General features: G+C 40.0%; 1 protein-coding gene across 2 annotated transcripts in view; it reads right to left on the bottom strand.

Moving 5' to 3' along the window:
- The window catches only part of LOC119651111 (protein Skeletor, isoforms B/C), an 83,751-nt gene extending 65,857 nt beyond the window's left edge, over positions 1–17,894 (bottom strand). For both annotated transcript variants that reach the window (XM_038054477.1, XM_038054478.1), the window contains exon 1: positions 17,464–17,894. In XM_038054477.1, the coding sequence (XP_037910405.1) occupies positions 17,464–17,515 (52 nt within the window). In that variant the 5' untranslated portion in view covers positions 17,516–17,894. The remainder of the gene's footprint in view (positions 1–17,463) is intronic.
- Between the last annotated feature and the right edge of the window lie 3,516 nt (positions 17,895–21,410).

Here is a 21,410-nt window from a genome sequence, read left to right as displayed (position 1 = left end):
AATGAGGTCTTGATTACAATTAAGGAATGGTTTTCAATAGAATATATAGAAAAATTATAAAAACTACAGGATCACACGTATCTTAACTTGCGCTCCAGGTATTGATGGAATTCCTTGTTACTTTCTCTTCCATTTGAAAAGTATTCTTCTCCTGTAAGTGTTCCATACACACATATTTGCATTCTTTTATATAATATATCCAATAAATATATTTAAATTAGTTTAATAATTTTGAAATATTTTTGGTTTTATTCCTTAAGTATTATTTCTCGGAGACGAGGCCGGGCTTTCGGCGCCGGCTTAATTCTCTGGAGGACGCTGTTTCGGGCACGGAGCGGCGAATCCTGGTAGGAGGTGACTTGAATGCTAGAGCCCTTGAAGACTCCAGAGGCGAAGCCCACGGCTGGTTGAATCCATTCAACGAAGTAAATAAGGACCCGTGGGACTTGACTGTAAACTTGTCACCCGGGAAATGGGGGATCTGCGGAAACCCTGCATACTAAGTACCGAACAGATAAACCGCATTGTACGGGCATTAACGTACCACATAACGTACCACAAGGGGGATATGTTAATCGCAGAGCTCCGGAAGGAATGTCACAGGCTCCGCCGCTTAACACAACGTCTAGGCGACCGGGAAGAGGCATGTACCATAATGATGGAGTACAAATCAGCCAAAAGGAGACTCCGCAGCGCAATAAACAAGAGCAAAGCTCGCTGCTGGCAAGATCTGATCGACGAGGTGAACGGGGATCCGTGGGGACTCGGTTACAAACTTGTAACCCGAAAAATCGGGGCTCTGCGGAAACCCTGTTCACTTAAGGCCGAGCAGATGGACCGCATTGTGAGGGCACTCTTCCCTGCACACCCCGTATGGGATGGTGACGTCGGCGCGGAGAGCGCAGAGGACTGTCCACTTTTCTCTGTAAAAGAGTTGGAACAGGCAGTCCTCTCTATGAAAAACAAGAAGGCGCCAGGACCCGATGGTATTCCAGCAGAGGTGTACAAACTGGTATCCCAACACCGGCCAGGCCTACTGCTCGGTGCATTCAACGCTTGCCTGAAAGAGGGCATTTTCCCTGCTCGTTGGAAAGTTGCGAGGCTTGCGCTGATCCCTAAAGGGAAAGGCGATCCCGAACTGCCGTCTTCATACCGCCCGCTATGTATGCTTGATACTGCTGGGAAAGTGCTCGAAAAGCTCATCAGAAGTAGACTCGCTGAAGCGATACGCGCTGCCGGAGATTTATCTCCCCGGCAGTTTGGTTTTAGGGCAGGGAGATCGACAATTGATGCTGTCATGCAGGTCGTGGACGCCGTTCAACGAGCAGAGGCACATAGCCGCCGAACTCGACGGGTGGTGCTCCTCGTAACGCTTGACGTCAGAAACGCCTTCAATTCCGTAAGATGGAAAGACATTCTAGGCACACTAGACAATACCTTCAACGTGCCGAACTATCTCTTACGGATTTTGAGGGACTATCTGAGGAATCGCTCCCTGCTCTATGAAACACTAGAGGGTCAAAGGTGGATGGAGGTCACGTCGGGGGTAGCACAGGGATCCATCCTAGGGCCGGACCTCTGGAACGCTACCTATGACAGTCTGCTTAAACTCGACATGCCAGAAGAATCGCGCCTGGTCGGCTACGCAGATGATGTCGCAGCGCTTGTTGCTGGACGCACTGTCGAACAGGCGCAAAGCAGACTCGGCATATTGATGCGACGGGTAAGCGGATGGATGACTACTCATGGTTTCAACCTTGCACTGGAAAAAACCGAAGTAGTCATCCTGACTAAGAAGAGAATTCCGACCCTGTGTCCCATATCGTTCGGCGAGTCGATAATCGAGTCAAAATCAGCGGTAAAGTACCTCGGGTTGACTCTTGACTCAAAGATGAGCTTTTCTGAGCAAATCCAAGCAGCAGCGAACAAGGCTGCGGTTGGAGTTTCGGCGTTAAGTAGGCTAATGGCAAACATTGGGGGTCCTACGTCTAGTAGGCGACGTCTCCTGATGAGCTCAACGCAGTCTGCCCTGCTCTACGGCGCAGAGGTATGGGCTGGCGCTCTTAACAAGGAGGTATATCGTAGACGCCTCGCGCAAGTACAGAGACGGGGAGCTTTACGAGTGGCGTCTGCGTACCGCACAGTCTCTGAACCGGCCGTGATGGTGATCGCGGGAGTTATCCCCGTTGCCCTTCTTGCTAGGGAGCGTCAGGCCATATACAAGCGCAAGGGAGATGAGCCAAGGGAGGTGGTTGCTCGCGAAGAACGGCAACACACTCTAGACGAGTGGCAGCTCTCTTGGCAAAATGAAACTAGAGGCAGATGGACTGCGCGGCTCATCGGCAACCTAGGTGCGTGGCTGAATCGGAAGCATGGTGAGACTGACTATTTCCTTACCCAATTTTTAAGTGGGCATGGAAGTTTTCAGTCTTACCTGCACAAGATTGGAAAGGCGCATTCTCCGGACTGTGTGTTTTGCAATGGAGTTGTGGACGATGCCCACCACACTTTTTTTTCTTGTGGAAGGTGGGATGGGGTTCGTCAGCAGCTCTATTTAAACACAGGGGATCTCTCTCCAGACAACATTGTGGAAGAGATGCTGAGGACTGCTGACAGCTGGAACCGTGTTGCCCATTACGTTCGGGCCCTTCTCGTTGCTAAGAAGATAGAACTTGACCGGTGGAGGAGCCGGATGGCAGGGAGTTCCTTGAACTGACAGTTCCCTTCCTCCTCTCCCCTCCCGTTGGTGAAAGGAATTCCCTGATTTGAAGGCTCCGCAAGGCGGGAGAGATCGGGGGCTGGCCCGAAGTAATGTGACAAACGGTTCCAGGCTAGCTCTCTGACGATGGGGAGGTGTTTAGTTGGTAGTTCGACGATGTACCGAATCGGGAGTCCAACACTGTGTGCGTAAATGCATTCACCGACCCTACCCAAAAAAAAAAAAAAAAAAAAAAAAAAAGGGGGATATGTTAACTAAGAATTAAGAAATTATACTTCAGACAGAATCATATTAATAGCATACGACGGACACCTACAATTAGCCAGTCAATCGGAGAACCGATATTGGCCCAATTGGCACAAATAGGCAGAGCCCAGGAATGTGCGAGAGCCAAAAAAAGAAGTATTCATGACTAGCGGACCTATTAAGATCAAAATCGTGGAGAGATTGAAGGAGTGCCTATAGAGGACAACGAAATCTTGGTCTCATACGATGTAAAGGCACTATTTCCGATCATTCCGGCGAAAGAAGCCCTACGTAAGCTAGAAGAATGGATCGAACAGCACGATAGTAGTCCGGAGCTTAAAAGAAAGATAAAACTATATAACAAACTAGTGGCGACACGTATGTCTGGAAATTATTTTACTTTTCGAAATAAATTTTATAAGACGACCAAAGGGACAGCGATGCGTAAACCATTATTCCTACTATTAAGTGAAATTTTCATGGCAGGCCTAGAAAAGAAAATGGAACGACAGATGACGAAACCTAGAGTTTGGTTACGCTATGTGGATGCCATTCTGGCCATTGTAAAAGAGGAGGATAAGCAAGTTATACTGAATCAAATCAACAAGTGAAACCATAATATAAAATTCACGATAAAAGTGGAATCAAACGGTGGCATTCCCTTCCTCGACATCAAAGTGTTAAAGAGGAATAACGGTCTCGAATTCGATACATATAGGAAGCCATTGAGTACGCCACGTACCATTGTCAGGATGTCTAACCACTCACATCAGCATAAAGTGGTCGTCTACCGATCCATGGTGCACAGACTTTTGTCGATACCACTTACTAAACAAGTCGGTATATCGCAAGCTAGACGCTTCAGGTATGAAAGGTTTTGTGTGTTTATTTTATAAAGAGATTTGAGTGTGCATTTGTCCCATTAGTATGTAGTACGTAATATATGTATATATTATGTGAAAATATCCTCTTTCAGCTGATATTGACATTCAAAGTCTTGAATGTTAGTTAGTTAGTGCGTTAGTAATAGTGCGATTTTCACCAAATTTGGTAGAATCAGGCTCTATGATGCCACCTATATTGCTGCAATTTTGTGATTCTAGGATGAACTTAAGGGGACTTTTCCTGTCAAATACTAAAAAATTGTAATAATGTACTAGCATTAACTTTATTTGAAAAGGTATCGATATAGAGGGTATTTCGAAGCCTAGCCACCATACAGTGACATCCCCTTGATTTTTTTCTGATTTTTTGGAGAGGATGAAGATGGACACACAACTAACCAGTATTACTTACTCCACGGAAATGTTTCCAGCTTTGCGACAAATCTTGGCCAAAGAAGGCATCGATGCAGTATGATTAAGCAGAATTGACACGCATTTAACAAGGAAAAAGACCCGAAGAAGGAAGAGGAAAAAGTGGCATCTACAAGATGTCTTGTGAAGATTGCTCTTGAAGGGCAAATCAAACGGTTAGTCAACACTCGGGTCAACGAACATTTAAAAGAAGCGGAGTTAATAAAACATCAATTCTGCAGTCGCCCAGCATATTGTTGGAGGACATGACCCTGAAGGAAGCCGCGCTGTTAGGGACCTATCCCCAAGGAAGTTCGGGTTCAGGCCAGGGAGTACCACGGTGGATGCTGTTATCGAGGTCGTAAATGCGATTCATCGAGCCGAAACACACAGCCATTGATTTCGACGAATAGTGCTCCTCATAATGCTTGATGTGAGAAATGCCTTCAATTCCGTAAGATGGACGTATATGCTAGGCATATTAGAAAACTCATTACACGTGCCGAGGTACCTCTGCAGATATTCAGGGATTATCTGAAAGACCGTTCATTGTTCTATGAGACAATAGAAGGCCAGAGGAGGATGGAGATCACGTCGGGAGTAGCACAGAGATCCATCATAGGACCGGACCTCTGGAGCGCTTCATATGAAAGTCGCGCCTGGTCGGTTATGTAGACGACATTCCGGCTTTTATTGCCAGATGCGCTGCTGAACAACCGCGAAGCAGAATTGGCACATTAATGCGACGAGTAAGCGGATGACTACTCATGGTTTGAGGTTTGCACTGAAAAACCGAAGAGTCATCTTGACCAGAAAGAGAATCCGGACCCTGCGTCCCATATCGATTGATAAGTTGATTATAGAGTCAAAACAAGCTGTTAAATGCCTTGATTTAATCTTCGACTCGAAGCTGAGCTTCTTCGATCAAATCAAAGCAGCAACGGGCAGGACTGCAGCTGAAGTCTCGGCATAAAGTCGACTAATGGTGAACATTGGGGGCCCTATATCTTCCGGAAGATCCCTTCTTATGGAAACAACGCAGTTCGTTCTGCTTTACGGTACGGAGGCATGGGCTGAAGCCATTGACTAGGAGGTTTACCGTAAGTGTCTTGCCAAAGTGCAACTACGGGGAGCTTCGCGAATGGCGTCTGCGTACCGAACTGTCTCAGAATCGACCATGATTGTGATCGTGGGAGTCATACCTGTTGCCCTTCTTGCTAAGGAACGTAATGCTATCTACAGCAAGGTCGAGGATTTGCGACAGGTTGTTGCCCATGATGAACGTCCGCGCACACATACCGAGTGGCACCGACTGCGCAGTCCATCGATAATTCAGACTCGTTGCTGAACCGAACACACGGTGAGGCTGATTAGTTATTTACACAACTTTAGAGTGAGCATGGAAGTTTTCAGCTTTACCTGTACAAAATTTTCTCTTGTGAAAGGCTTTCGTTAGAAGCTTTATGCAGGCACGGGGGAGCTCTCTTCAGGCGATATTGTCAGAGAGATGCTGAGGAGCGCTAGTAGGTGGAGTCGTGTTGCGCATTATGTACGGGCTCATCTCATTGGGAAAAAGATTGAGCTCGACCGATGAAGGGACGGGATGGCAAGGGGTTCCCTGAACTAACAATTTGCTTCCTTCTGTCGCCTCCCGTTGGTGAAAGGAATTCCCTGACCTCGACGTTTCCTAAGTCTGGAGAGTGGAAGGGCGAGCCCGAAATAATGAGTCAAATGCTACCAAGCTAGTTCACTGATGACAGGGAGGTGTTTAGTTGGTATTCCGGTGGTGTACTGTTGCGGGTGTCTAACACTATGTGCGTAAACGCATTCACCTAACCTACTCCCCCCAAAAAAAAATCTTTAAATATTCAATAAACACACGTGTATGTATACGAATTTTCTCAACATTCAACTCCTCCAGAGCGATCCATTCATTTGCAACGATATTTTAAAATTCAGTTTGCTAATTGCTTCCATATCGGAACTGCGTTTTGTAGTAAATTGAAGTGAAGGGCATTCAAACATATATTTTATCAATAACTGCTGAATTTCCATTATAAAGCTTGTATTCATAACTTCAAGCTCATAGCGAGGAGAGAAATCAAAATCGATTAAACTAAGATATATTTTTCACCATAACGCTGCTATTGAATTCGAAACACGAGACTGAAATTTTATCCATTCAGAAAGTTGGAAAAGTATAAATCAATTAATCAGAATAATGTGTTGAGAGAAAATACCACAGTAATAAGTGTGTGGTAAAATTATAAACCATTAATGAATGTGGGTAAAAAGTTTACAAGGAATCCATGACTGCCATTTTCAAGTGAATACCACCCCGAACTTTTGAAATCTTATATTTGCTTTGCAGATTAATTTAAATATCTTTGTTTATTGAATTTTTGCAAGGCGCAAGTAAGAAATTATAAATGCACCTACAAATAATTGATTCCCGACCTCGAGTACCAGACGTCTATGTCTACAAATGCAAAACAGTTTGGAATTATTCAGATAAATAAAATGTTTGTTACTATATTGAAACCATTAAGACAAAATGAAATGAGTAGGGAAACCGGAAACTGGACGTTTCAGGTATGTAAGGTTTTGTGTATTTCTTTTTGGATGGAGATTTGTCCTATTATTACCTAGTACGTATATTATGTGAGAGTAACCACTTTGATGCAGTAGTTTCTAAGAATGAGTCCACGAAAGAAATGATCCCTTTTGACCCCCCGTACTCCGCATCTTTCAAACAAGTGTCAATATTAAAACCAGCTTCAAAAAGTACTATCTGAGATCTTTAATTTGATACCCTACATGACTATATTTGGTGAAATAAAAATGTACACCCCCTTTTGCATGTTGAATTCGACGTAAAATAATATAACTCACTATATGCGTGAGCGTTCACAGTTCTCACCTTTCTAACAAATTTGTTGTCAATCGTTACAATCGTTCCCGAGAAAAAATGCGCGTGACAGACGACAAACGTCAGACAGACAGACAGGCGGACGAAGTAGAGATATATGCGAACGAGACTATACGGACAATCAAGTCTTGGCTTGAAGACGACGGACTTGGAGCCGAACACAAGACAGAGTTGTTGCTCTTTACAAGGCGGCAGGAACAGAAAACTGATATAGCGGAGAAACTCGCAGACAGCTTGAAGCTGCATATCAGCTAAGCGCTCTCCGAACATGTTGCGCCTACCGAACAACATCTTATGAGGCAGCATACGTGAATGCGGGGATGATCCCAGTGGATATTCTAACCGATCAGGAAAGTCGTTTGTACGGGAATCAGGCAGCGATGAATCGCTTGATTGTTCTACGTGTGAAGGTGCAGCCGAAGATGCAGAACAGAACTTAATACCCGTTTAATCAAATACAGCATGGGAGGCGGTAGTTGCAATGATAAAACGGATCCACCAGTAACTAATGGAAACAGAAGCGCAGCGGAGCCATAGAAGATAAGCTACTGCAATTAAAGCCAAGCAAAGTGGGTAAATGGTTGGACGTTTATTGGCAGATTTTGCTGTTTAAATGGCAGTGTGTTGACTAATATACTTCACAGAAGTGGTGGTAGTACAACTCCCTGGGTTCTCTAACGGAAGGCATAAAAGAGTGAAGACCAGACTCACAGAACTTTCCAGCCTGGTAAGCAAGTTGGTGTTTATTGCTCCGATACGACCTAAGCATCTTCTTGCAAATGTGACGCTCAGAGGTTCAGCCTCTTCACACATTTCAGCGAGACTGATTTTGAGCTGATTTGTCTAAAGTTTTATTTGCATTGATTACCTCCGCTTCCAAAGTGTTCCAATTCCTCTTGCCACACTTTCGTATTTAAAGGTTTACAGAAACCGCAATTTCTTTCCCCCTCACTTCCGTTAATTGTTCTCTCGGAAGGGGTGCTCCCAAAAGAGGCTGCACTAAGTCAGATTTAGGGTTTGTGGAAAAATTATACGAATTTCTAAGAGAGTCCAACTTGATCAACTCATACCATTTAAAAACTACACATCTGCATCACACTGCACGTTTGTGTTCGAAGTGAGACTCCTTTAGATCATACTATGAGAAATTAAAAAGCGAAACAGAGACTTCCACTCTTTCGCTTTCCAGTTCCTCGAAGTATGCTCTAAAGAAATCTCGCTTCGAACTTGGTAGAGGAATGGGTATCTGCATGTTGCTGGTACATTATTTACAGCACGAGGAATTTCACCGGATGTTATACAATTCAACATCGTGGTAAAGCACTCCTTCCACCTCTCCAGCTGTTCATTATTTTGCATGATAGGCCTACTCATGCAACGTTCTGCTTTCCTTATGTTATACACATTCGAAACACAACTTCTAAATCAATTTTCGATAGCGATATGCTCAATCTAATTTGAAGTTCGTTCCTGGTTAGACGAATCCCGACTGACCTAGTAGCAGGCTCCGTCCTCGATCAGTGTGCCGCAGATGACGACAATGTTGAAGGGGTGGAGGTATAGAAATGTACCAACCGCTTATCGTTGCTATTATGATTGTTGAGCCCATACCCTCTATCATACGTCCGGAAAAGCCGTTAACAGAGCCCATATTTGCATCCAGGTCACCCTCAATGATTACAATACCACCTTTAGGAAGTCTCTCCTGAGCTGCATGTAGTTGCGCACAGATATTAGCTTATCCTGCTATACATTGGAAGCTTCTGTTGCTGCTACCCTTAGGCATTTCAAAGTACAAAAGCACAACGGCGTAAAAGAAAGTCAAATGCTCTCCAGCGTCCACCAGACTCGGTACACCTTACAATTCGCATTGCCGAAGCTGCGGAAAGGAGGGAGAAACCCTCTAGCACTTCCTTTGTGACTGCCAACTAGAGCCAGACTACGGAAGATATGTAAACCACTCTTTGAGAACCTCAGACCTATCTAGCTGCAAGGTGGAAGAGTTGCTTTCCTTCGTAAATGCTATGGGCTGGCTCAGAAGTTCTGATCGCTGGATTTCTTGCTCTTACCATAGCAGCCATGGTCTTGGGAGTTTATGGCATCAAAGTGGCGTACCACTGCTTGGAGAAACAGTCCGTATCTGCATGTTACGGTGACTAGCCATTTCATCCACAAGAGGAGGAATTTCACCAGATACGATACGGTTAACAACCAGGGTGAAGGGTTCTTTCCACCTCTTCAGTTTTTCATTATCGTGGATGAGAAGTCGACCATCTTCACAGGACCATCAAAAAATTTCCGACTACATGCAAGCTCTTTCGTGATACGGTAAACATTCCTGAATTGAGTGCGACCTGTGGCATCTTCCGCTTCCCTGACCAGCGCAATCGTAGATTCTCAATTGTCACGGTACACACTACTTCGAACGCGTCACGCCCGTGTCACTCGCAGCGGTCAATAAAGCTTTCAACCCCTTCCGTTCATCAATCCGCTTCTACAATTCCGCTCCTTCTGGTCGTGGCCGATCATGGATATTCCTAGGTGAGTTATTCGGTATATCTGCCGTTCCATCAACAAGATAGCTCTCCCACTGTGCAGCAACAGCTGTTGAATTTGGGAGTCACAGCTTTCCAATCATGCGATAAGTGGCGGACGCAACACTCAAGCGAACGTAAGCGACCATCTGATGGTGATTCCTTTCTAGGCCAATGTTAGTACTTCCGAATCAAGCGATAGTTTTGATACCTGTTACGAAGGCGGGTTTGACAGGTTCATGAAAAGATCACTTAACTTCAAAGGCCATTCTCAGAAAACATCAGGCAAAAAATCTGAGAAAATCATGGTGATGCCCCTATTGGCAACCATGCCTCAAAATACTATCTGCTCTTATATCTACTGAAATAAATTTTTCGGGAACGGAATGCAAACTCTAGAATAAATTAAGGCTGAGCACCCAGAACGTAGCGGTCGATTGTACTTCATAATAAACAAATTTTCTTGCACTATTTTCAAAATTGGTGGCATTAAAGCTTTCAGGTAACTAGAGTCACGCATCATATATTATAAGGTCTGATGGTGGTGCTAAATTACAATAAATGATAAGTATTCAAACAGAGGGAGATTTGTAAGGGATCTATTCTGTTAATTGACAGTATACTCACTTTTTCCCCAGCTCCCAATCCTTACGAACTATTACTATATTATTATATCTTTTATTCAAATCATAATTTGTAAGACATTTCATCTTGATTGCAATTATGTTTTATTGGATGTAGTCCTTGAATGCATTGAATTCAAACTTGAACCGAACTATTATATGTGGGTAGAATATAGAGATACATGCATGTGCCAAGTGAAGATATATTCATTATTTCATTAGGATAATCATCTTTATAAAAGTAAATAAGATCTATTGGCTCAAATAGGAATGTTTACTTATGTATATTCTATGAACACACATGAAGTAATATTCTATAAATACAAAACTGCTAAGAATTATACATTTATTCATATTTCACTTTTTATATGCTTTTGATTGAATAATTCATTTCGATTAAAATATTATTTAAGATTTAATTTTTAGATAAATAATAAAATCACACTAATATCTCTTCATCGTTCTCGATAAAAATTTGCGTCAGAGATGCAAGTACGTAGGAAGTTTGTCAGTGAAACTCAATCTTAATACTCGACACCAAACTTGTAAAAAAATTTTCTATTTGTCTATTGTATCTCATTACCCGTATTTTCATAACAATGGCAATATGGTTTTTATCACTTTCAATGTAGCCTGACCGGTTTTTAATCCACACATTAACAACATTTTATCGTATTTATATTTTTCAACCTCTAATATTTATATAAACTTTCATTATGCGAGCAACTAACCATTCATTATTTTTGTTTTTTTTATCTTTTGGAATTCAATGCTTTTGTTAAGCACTGATATAAAGCAAAATACATTATTTATTGTGTTGTATTCCTTTTAAGTTATCAAAAGATGCGAAATAAGGAGGAATTTTATAGGTTTGATAATTCCAGAAGTCAGTGATATAACCTTTAGTTATTCATTTGTATCCATTTTATTTTGGGCAACCATCGATTAATTTATATTCGTGAATTAACATGATCTCCTCAAATATTTTCCGATTATTTTAACGGTGACGCAAACAGTGGATTGAAAAAGATTTTCTAGATAGAACCGCCCAGACGGATTGGCTCCTGGGGTTGTTATATTGTTCACAACAAAAAGCATATTATAATCCTAATGGATATTAATGATGAAAGGCTATTCAGCTACTGTGGAAACGGCGTAGAAAACTTTGATGTCTTTGAATCAGTAAGTTGAGATTTGGTATGTAATAAAAACAGGATTATCATGCAAAATATAAAGAGTCCTACATATTTGATTATGCAATAGAATTTGTGAACAGGATGGCTTTGTAGACGGCCGATATTATAATCCTGATATACTTTGGAATTTGCGCATTTACCCTCATATAATATTATGCACAGGAATTTATTAGACAATCCATGGATGGTTATCGAATGATTTATAGTGCCATTTGGGATGGTTTTAACTTTTAGGTGTGGTCTTTAATTTGACACTAAATTCCTTGATTTATAACAATAATCACAGCTCCTTGTAAAGCTTTTATAAATTAATCTGAGAACTTAAGAAGAATTTTAAGTGAAAATGGAAAACATTCTTGAAATATATTGACATATTCCTCTTCGTCATTTGTTTTTAATTCGGAGCAGTTGACAAGCCAATGGACCATTCTCCATTATGTACTTACTGTTGTGGTAAATGGAACCACCTTAAAGGTCTGTTTTTCTATATAACAAATGTAGATATAATACTTTCGATCAACTTCCACAATTTATCTAAATTTATTTAGGAAACCTCGTTGACAAATATTAGTTAACGATTTCCGTTCCCAATAATAATAATTGACGTAGAGTCACCTACTAAGAATATCCAACAAACGAACTGAAATTCAAGTTTATAATAGACTAGCTCAAAGAATTAGGCTATTGAATTAGCTAGAAATGGTATATGTGAAAAATTTAGGACAACCTTGCGTGGAGAGCATTTTTCCTCTGAATGTGATGATTTAGTACTGTTATACCATAGTCATTTTATGTTAGATGCAACATCATTTTCAAAGAAAGTTCGGTACATTCAACAATATATCCACAAACGACAAAATCAACAAATCTTTGCATGGATTGAGAGGCGCATCGAATAGCAGCAGCCAATAGAAGATGCTACTTTCTACCATGAATGTAAACTTAATAGATAGCTAATTAAAAATGTTATCTTGAAGACAGTTACAATATCTTCTGAAGAAGCAGTGAAGTGCTTGCAGATAGGTAAATACTAATAGTAAACAATCAAAATGAAAGCAGTTTTAACGAGTGGTAATAATTTTGGAAAGGTGCTTGTAAAAGAAGTATATCAGCGTTGTTAGAGGAAAATTGAAATTGTGGAAATAATAGTACAGTTTTTTATCCGAGTTTTAAATTATAGTATTTGGTCTTGTAATTTGGGTTGGAGTTAGAAAATTCATATCCGTTATTGCTTAAGGTGTTACCGGGTTCATGGAGTTTATGTTAAGGTGGAAAGGAATGTCTATCTATTGTTTACATAATATATCACTTTCAGTGTAAGTAAAATTTACAACAACTAAGGTATATATAGTTCATTGAACACTAGATGTCTCATAGAATTAAAACAATCGATTCTATTTAGCATAGAATGAATGATTTGAATTGTTTAGAATACAAGAATTGAATACTAAGCCAGTAAACTTTCAAATAAACAACATTAAGAGGTTATTGCCTGGTATTAAAGCATTACTTCAACTGTAGAACGCAAAGTGATCAATGTTGCTTAAGCAAGCCCAATAAATAGCGATCATGAATTCATATTCAAACATAATTTCAGTAGTGCTATTTAAAAAACAACACTTTTTTAAATTAATATTAAACTCTAATTCCAGGATCGTTGCAAACATAAAATATTCATTGGTTTCTAAATAAAAACTCTAAGCTTGAACTCGATTACAATCGGCAGCTTTACATATAACTCAATGCCAGCAGGGCTTATTGTACCATCAAAAATCCATATCTGACACATATGACATATGTGCAATTCTGATGGCACATTAGTTGTTGTAGGTATTAAGTCATTTGTAGAGCAGGCGTTTGTAATCGAGTTCAAGCTTACAGTTTTTATTTACAAACCAATCAATGTTTTAAGTTTTCAGCTTCATTTTCAGTACTTCTGACTCGATATATTTCCTCATTCCATTAAGGTATCAGACTTTAGTCGTTTCATGAAAATGCTTCATTTTCCGGAAATTTTCCATTTTGTAAGTCATTTGTTCATTCGTTCTAGGTGGATTTGCAGATTATCAGAAAATCATTTTAAGTTCTGCCCTCCTACAAAAACGCAAATTGCGTCAAAAGCAACCTGAAAACCGAAGGGGATACTTAAAATGGCACTATCAGCTCCACGTTAGCTGAGGTAGTGCGTCGGTCCAAGGATGGTGCCTTGGGGAATTTCAGCTGGAGACCGAAAGACGTGAAACTTTTGTACCTTACCTTGATTCTGCGAAATCAGACCTTCCTACCACACTTTGTCGAAGACTTGCGCGAAGTCGAAAAAGATGGCTGTAGAAAGGGAGGTAAGCCGTTCTGATTTCGCAAGCTCCCAAAACCGTGGCTATTGTATGAAGAGCGAGGGGAGCAGAATCCAACCAGCTTAGATCTTCAGCCAACAGACTTTTATGAGTTGGAAAAGTTCTGTTTGGGGTGGGAAACACTGACTTGCAAAATTTATGATCAAAAAGTCAACTAATGCTGTGGCTTCGGTCCTGGTATATGCCTCCTGCAAAGCAGGGAACATTTAAATCTAATTGAATCGAGGCTGCACCTAATCGAAGCTTAACTGCTTTATCGTTACAAAGCAAGTGCTTCCAAGTGACCTTCTCGAAGAAGGATCCCAATTGAAGATATTGTACCTACAATCGTTACAGCTCTTCAGTCTCCCTCTAAAGAAACTCACCAAAGGGTAAATGAACAAATAATAACAACTGTTGGAACAACAGAATTGAATCAACCAAACCGAGGAGAAAAATTGAAAGTCGCATTGATTTGCTTTCGAAACCCTAAGATAGTAAATTGGATAATGAAGATTCAATTGTTACTATCATATATAGTTTGAAGTGAACCATACTCATGACGGAAAAGTGAAGCATATGAAGAGCGTGAAACTATCGTGTTGTCCTACTTTCAAAATATCAAGAAAGCTGTATCCCAGCCGCATCAGTGGTGCTTTGAACATAAATTCAATAGCAAGCGAAGTTAGATTGGTCAGTCAAGTCAATGGAAGTCAACGGATCAAAAGCAAACATTGTAACCCAAATCCGACCCCTAAGACAGTTGAGGCAATCTTGGAATTTATAACCTCGAAAATATCCAGCATTTGAATTGTCTAGGGATAAACTTAGCCAAGAATAGAAATCAGAGGACGAAATTCCACGCGGTAATGTCATATAGGGGCAATATCACGATTTTCTTAAATTTTTCGATTTCAATTATGGGATCCCACCTTTCCAGACCCCACCTACCTGATGTAAAAACCAAAATCCACTTCGGGAAGTTTGAGACCTTTCATTTGCTACTCCACATGGCTATATTTTGCAACCCCTTCTGCCTGTATGGGGGCACTTCCCTCTTAAGTTCAATGTAGTACGATGTAATTCAGTACATGCGTGGAGGGTCAGTGTTCCACCAAATTTCAAATCAATAGGCAGCGTCGTTTCTAAGAAAAGTGCATGTGACATACAGACAGAAATACTTTGAACCTTAAAAGGGTACCTAGAAATATTTATATTTCCATGAGCCGCAAAAGGTAAATCGCGTTTTCAACAGCGCATTAAATCAAGAGTTTTATGTCCTGAAAGGCAATGATCAGAATGGTAAATTTAGCACAACACTAAATTGTATAGTTCTTACGAAAAACCTTCTGGATTGAACCACTTGTGTCGTGCCACTTTCTATGAATAAAATTGAGAAAATAATAGTAGAAGCGCACGTGCAATAGGTGAACAAATGTAGAGTCCCAAGTGGTATATTGGAAAATAAAGTCTAACGAAAATGAACCCTTTAGTTCACTTTGCAAAAGATGTTGGGATTCAACTGACCCGGACAGCAGATAATTATTGAGTCTGTTCCGAAATAGTCATTGAAGCGAGAAGCTTGAGGAATACTCTTCTGGAGACAATGGGCTAATTTGGTCTATCAAACCACTGCAGAAGAAAGTGAACAACACGCTGTATTTAATGAAGATGTGGCTTCTCTAAAAAGCAGGAGCAATTATTAAAAGAAGTGGAATGATATTGCACTTCATAAGGTTGAAACTCAAAATATTGACATGGGCAGACAACTTAAAGGATTTCGTAAAAAAATCAGCAGATAATTTCTCTAATAGGGTGCAATAAGCAATCCCTCATCGTAGTAAAAAGTTCCATTGGAATGTTCGTAGAAATCAACTCACGGATTGTTACGTTTAGTTCCTTCCAGGATCATAAAAAATTAGATGTATAAATAATACTTTATAGTGCAGTTAGCGGATCACTTAATTAAATTGGGGCATGACCACAGTGAAAGGGATAATACAATAACCCGAAAAATCAAAACAAATGCTATTTGCAAAAGTTTGTTGGCCTAAGTACCATTGGATCGATTGCATCCCCGAGCCACTCAAAACTTTCCTAAATATCCATTCTATTCCAAAGCAAATGTAAATATATATAACACTATTCGTCTGGTTTTAAAAACAAAGTAAAAAATTGAAAAATTAAGAAGTTAACTAGGCCCTTTCTATGATAGCTTAAAGCCAAAAGAGTTGTACTGCAATTAAGTGGCATAAAATAACCGTTCATTTAAAGCCATTTAATTTCAAACCTAAAGAGGTGAGCAAAATCCAAAAAAAAAAAAATTAACATAAATACTAGTTCTAGCATATTTAATAATGGCTAAATGAATTCTTCAAAATGGTTAAGTTCAATCTTCCAATAAATTTAATTTTTCTTAAAAAAAGTTGGTAATGTCAACTAATTACTAATGAGGTAGCATTAGGTGACTCAAACTACAATTGGATTTGAGCAACTATATTTGGAAGTGAGTAAGAAGAATTACCATAAATACTAAGGAATACAAAAAATTATATTCTTAACTTATTTGGTTCTAGCCAGTCTTCTATGGACACATTCCCATATGAAGAAAGCATGATTCCGAGCTGAATTTTACAGGTTAAGAATATATTATGGAGTGTCTATACGTTTCGAAAAACGGATGTAACATTCTAGTATTAAATGATTTCCCAACACCCTCTTCACCCATAGTTTCAAAACTTGGGAATAACTCATAGCACCTGTGTTTTCTATTGAACATTCAAGTGGACAATACTCAGTTATCAAACAGCAATGGGAATAATCTTCGAATTCAACATTGCCCACAAAGTATTATACTTTCCCAGTGCTTCACTCAAGTCATAAATTTACCAGATTGCAACACCCAAAAACATTAATCACTGCAAACACATAGAAATTTATCCCTTTAATTAGTGGGCGTATTTTTTCTGCAATCGTCTCAAAAGAATTGATATTGCTTCATCCATCTCGATGGCACACAACGCAATGGTAATAGTAAATTAACAAAACAAATATTCTTGTAGTGCTTCATTCTCACGGTCAAACCAGTTGCAAAATGCAGCAAACAAAGTAACGTCGCTCACAGCCACAAATCATAGCGACTTGAAATTATCCCAAAGGTTAAAATTGCAATGCTTTCACTGTAATGTTCGTAAATAAACAAATTCGTTATGTTACTTGGCATTTTGCGGCAACTTCCAATGCAAATGATTCATTCAATTACATTATTCAAAACAGTTGACGTTCAACAAAACCTAATTTGAATATATTGTAAAAGAGTTTCGGAGTTGTCTCATTGAGACTGAAACAATGTCCGAATCCCACAGAGGCTGTCGGTGATGCTGGTCAAACAAAAGATTTAAGCGAGAAACCCGATAGTTCGTATATTCATGGTTTTTTAATGAATAGAATAACCCAATTTCCACCTGCATAAACTCAAGATAAAACAGTTATAGCACTATAATCAAATAACTAATAGTCAGTGTAATACTCATTGTCGGAATTAATGAACTATTTTCGCTTAGTAGGAAAAAATAGGTTTTTACTCACAAGCACTTATTAATCCACAAAAAAGAACGATTAATGATAGTAAGCTCATCATTAACGTCGTTTCAACGTAGTCTCACTGCTGTGAATGTTAGCAATTGATGTAATATGAAATCACATTAACACGCGAACACTACACTTGAAACCCTTCTCGTACGGACGGATTACTTCCTTTGGAACCGCTTCTAACATGTACGAGATAAACTTTACGAAAAATTGCAAGAACCCAAACTGCTGAATTTTTTACTTTCAACAGATATTACTTTAAATGGAAATCAACGAAAAAATGTAGAGTACTTAAAAAATCACAATACTTTATTTGGGAATATTTAACTGGAGGAGATATTTTCGAGCCATCCAAACGGTTCTAGTGACCAAATAAAACTGCGCTAAGACGGCCACCAGTTGAGCGCTATTTCATTCAATTTTTCCTTAGTTTTATTTGAAAACAAATCTTGAAAAACCGTGATCCAAGAGAGTGGTAACAGCAGCCGCAACAGTGAAAGCAACAACAACAAGTTCGCGCATTGAAGGTGAACAGTTTGAAGAACTTAATAATAGTATTAGGATTGGATTGGGATGGGAATGGCGAGAGAAACAGAGAGCCATTGGAAGTTTGTTTGGCGGGGAAATTTTTGTTTATAGATATTATAACAGTCGAGGTTTATAAAATGGAAACTTTTATCAAGATATGTTGTCCTGATCAACATTGACTCTTGTATGTTTGGTATATGTCGCAGCAAACGCACCAATAACCTAACATTAATACCTGCCTATATGAAATAAACTTTCATCACGATTCAAGTTAATTAATTGAAATCACGTCTAAACTCTAAGTTACTTACAGCAATATGTGAAATAATTTCCATTACAAACTGCATCCATTTACATATGTAGATATGTCATATTATAATATAATATATCCCTGCATTGGTAGCAGATTTCTGTTGAAAATATACTCAATTAATTTTGTCTAAAATAATAAATTCAGTTTTTTTTTTCACTCTAGAAATACACTGGTGATTTCTAGAAAATCAATCTAAAAATTTAACTTTTTTTTTCAACTTAATCTTATCTTAAAGTCTTTACTGAAGGAACTCTTAGTAAAAAGTGGAACTTTTTGTTGCAACAATTTCAGATAGTACGTAGTGCGATCGGCAGATCGCCGCTTTAGGTTGGTGATTGATGGATACACTTCTAATGGCTTAAAGGCTCCTGGGTGGCCAGAGTTGGCCTAAAGGGGACAGTTATCCCAAAAACTTGGCAAATTGACGAAATTGACCGTGGACGTGAACCTGAATGAAACAAAGAATACATCAGATTATCACGTGGTAAACTTATGGAAGATAGTCATCGACTGGCGGTGTGGTATGTCTTGGAACTTCTCTCTCGACACTTGGGTATTGACCTTTATTTCAACGGTTCTCTAAATCGGTTTTCGGCCTATCTGCCCGTCCATCTGTCTGACACTAATTTTATTAGAAACACTTACTCCTATTCATATAAAATTTGGTAGAAAGGTGATAAATGTTAATCTCTTCGCATAAAGTGAGTTGCATCCTTCTACGTTGAAGTCAAGGAGGGTCCCCATACATGCGAAAGGGGAGTGTACAATATCCCGATTAGTACTTTCCAAAGCTGCCTGCGTTTTTGACGCAAGACGGGGGGTGCGAGGACTGTAAAGTGATAATTTCCTTCACAGACCCGTTTCCAAAAACTATTCAATCGGAAAATTTGTGAAAAATATCAAAGCTACTACTATATGGTATCTAGGCTTCAACATACCTTTAATATCAATACCTACATAAATGAAGCTAGTAGTTTTTTTGGAAATTGTCTAGAAGTCCCACTTAAGTTCATCCTCGGATCATTAAAGTTTGTGTTAATGTAGAGAGAGCATGATTCTACAAAGTTTGGTAGAAATTTCCTCATTACTAACAAAGTTATCATAAGTCAAAGTCACCAAATGCAAATTTACTGCAATCTCAGACTATGAATGTCAATATCACAGTGAAGTGAATAGGCTGCAAAGGATGAAATACACAAAACCTTTCATGCCTAAAAGACCGAGCTTCCGGTCTTCGACTTGTATTTCATTTTTCAAGTTTAGTTCGGCCTTTTTTCCGCTGGGTTCACGCAATATTCCCATGTTTGCTCAGGTTTTGAAAATAGCTCTCGCCTTTAGTTCGATTCTTGTAATTGCATACCGGCATCAGGCAACCAACAACATGAAACCGCAGTTGTCAAACAGGAAGAATAAAGATAGGAGAATACAACTTTGAGACCGTTGATAATTTCTTCTATCTAGGGTCGAAAATCACAACCGATAACCGCTACGATGATGAAATCGGCGCACGGTTGTTGGCAGCCAACAGAGCCTCACCATAGGGTCAAAGCTCTTACTGTACAAGACAATGATCTTGCCTCTCCTTATGTATTCCTCGGAGACTCTTGGCCGCGTTCGAGAAAAGAATCCTCCGAAGATTTTTTGGCCCCCTACATGAGGATGGACGATTCCGTAGCCTACATAATGACGAAATTTATGAGCGATACCATGACCGTCAGGTGGTGGATAAAATCCGGCTCAATAGATTACGGTGGGCGGGTCACTTAATCCGTATGGATGAAGATGATCCAGCCCGGAAAGTCCATAAGGGCAATATCTATGGTCGAAAAAGAAGATGAGGCAGACCCTGCCTAAGATGGAGCGATGGCATCGGTCAGGACGCCAGACAGCTTTTAGGGATATCGAATTGGTGGATGTCATCCCAAAACCGCGATGACTGGAGTTCCTTACTAAGGCAAGGCAAGGCTTATACCTGCAACTACTTCTTCTACCAGATTGACTACTGCATTGATAGCATGCACCGTTAATCGGCCTCTTGCTTCCTCTACAATTGGGAGCAGCTTGTTGAATATAATCCGCTCCAATAACTTCCCTATGCTCTGTTGTCCAAATGGCGCACTTTCCACTTTTGTGGGTGGCCCATTCCGCGTTATGTTTTCCTCTGTATAGTTCCCTAATAATCGCCACGTCCACATCAATGTCTAGGACTGACAGGCTCAAAAGATCTTATGCGATCTCATTTACTTTTTGCTTTTGGTTCCCTCCTAGATAACGTGGCCCTTATAATAAAAACCTTGGCTTCTCTTGGCTTTACAGTTGTCCAGACATTTGCTCCCATTTTCTGGGATTTAATCTGTGGAGTCGACTTGAGGTTCAAACCCTTTACAACGGGATTTTTGGACCCTCGGCTTTTCTTTGGTGTTGGCAATTGTACACTAGTATCATCCATTCTTTCTCTGCTCTCCTTTACGTCCTCTACAACTTTCCACCTTCGACTTGTTTGAGTGGCTCGTTCCATCCTTTTGGTAGCAATAGCAACCTCCTGCAATGAAGTCACCGTAAGAGTTTGTAACTGTCCTGTATTCACTGTACATTGGTACCTCGAATCGAACTCACCCATGGCATTTTCGCAGGTATCTTTAAGGTTTTAAATAACCACCTTAATATAGCGATGAATATTATGCTTCGGCCCTACGGATTCGTAGAGCGTTTTCAGGGTATTACCCAACTCGTTCAGACTGTTTTCCACCCTGAATACTTTTGCTAGCATTCTATCAATTCTCACGTTGTTGGCATGCAACGCTTCTTTCTTGCTGGGCCCAGTACAACCTTTGCCACTATCAACACTTACTCTTTTATCCGTCTTCACGGACCTGGGTGTAGAGCGTAGCATTTGACCACTTTGCATAAAGCAATGCAACTTCGTTAACTATTCCTTATCACTTGTTGCAGTATCTACTTCAATAGTCCCATAATCAACCAGAATGGCGATCCTCTTTGTCCTTCAATATTAGTGGTATTTTATTTTCTTCATCCATATTTTTGTTCGCTACCCTTGTGCTCCATAGGAGGTCCTATTCATCCAGTCAGTCCCCCCCCTTTG

The sequence above is a fragment of the Hermetia illucens genome, chromosome 3 (assembly GCF_905115235.1).
Source record: "Hermetia illucens chromosome 3, iHerIll2.2.curated.20191125, whole genome shotgun sequence".
NCBI classification, from domain to species: Eukaryota; Metazoa; Arthropoda; class Insecta; order Diptera; family Stratiomyidae; genus Hermetia; species Hermetia illucens.
Note: the sequence above shows the minus strand (reverse complement) of the source record. Positions and strands in the feature narration are given on the sequence as shown.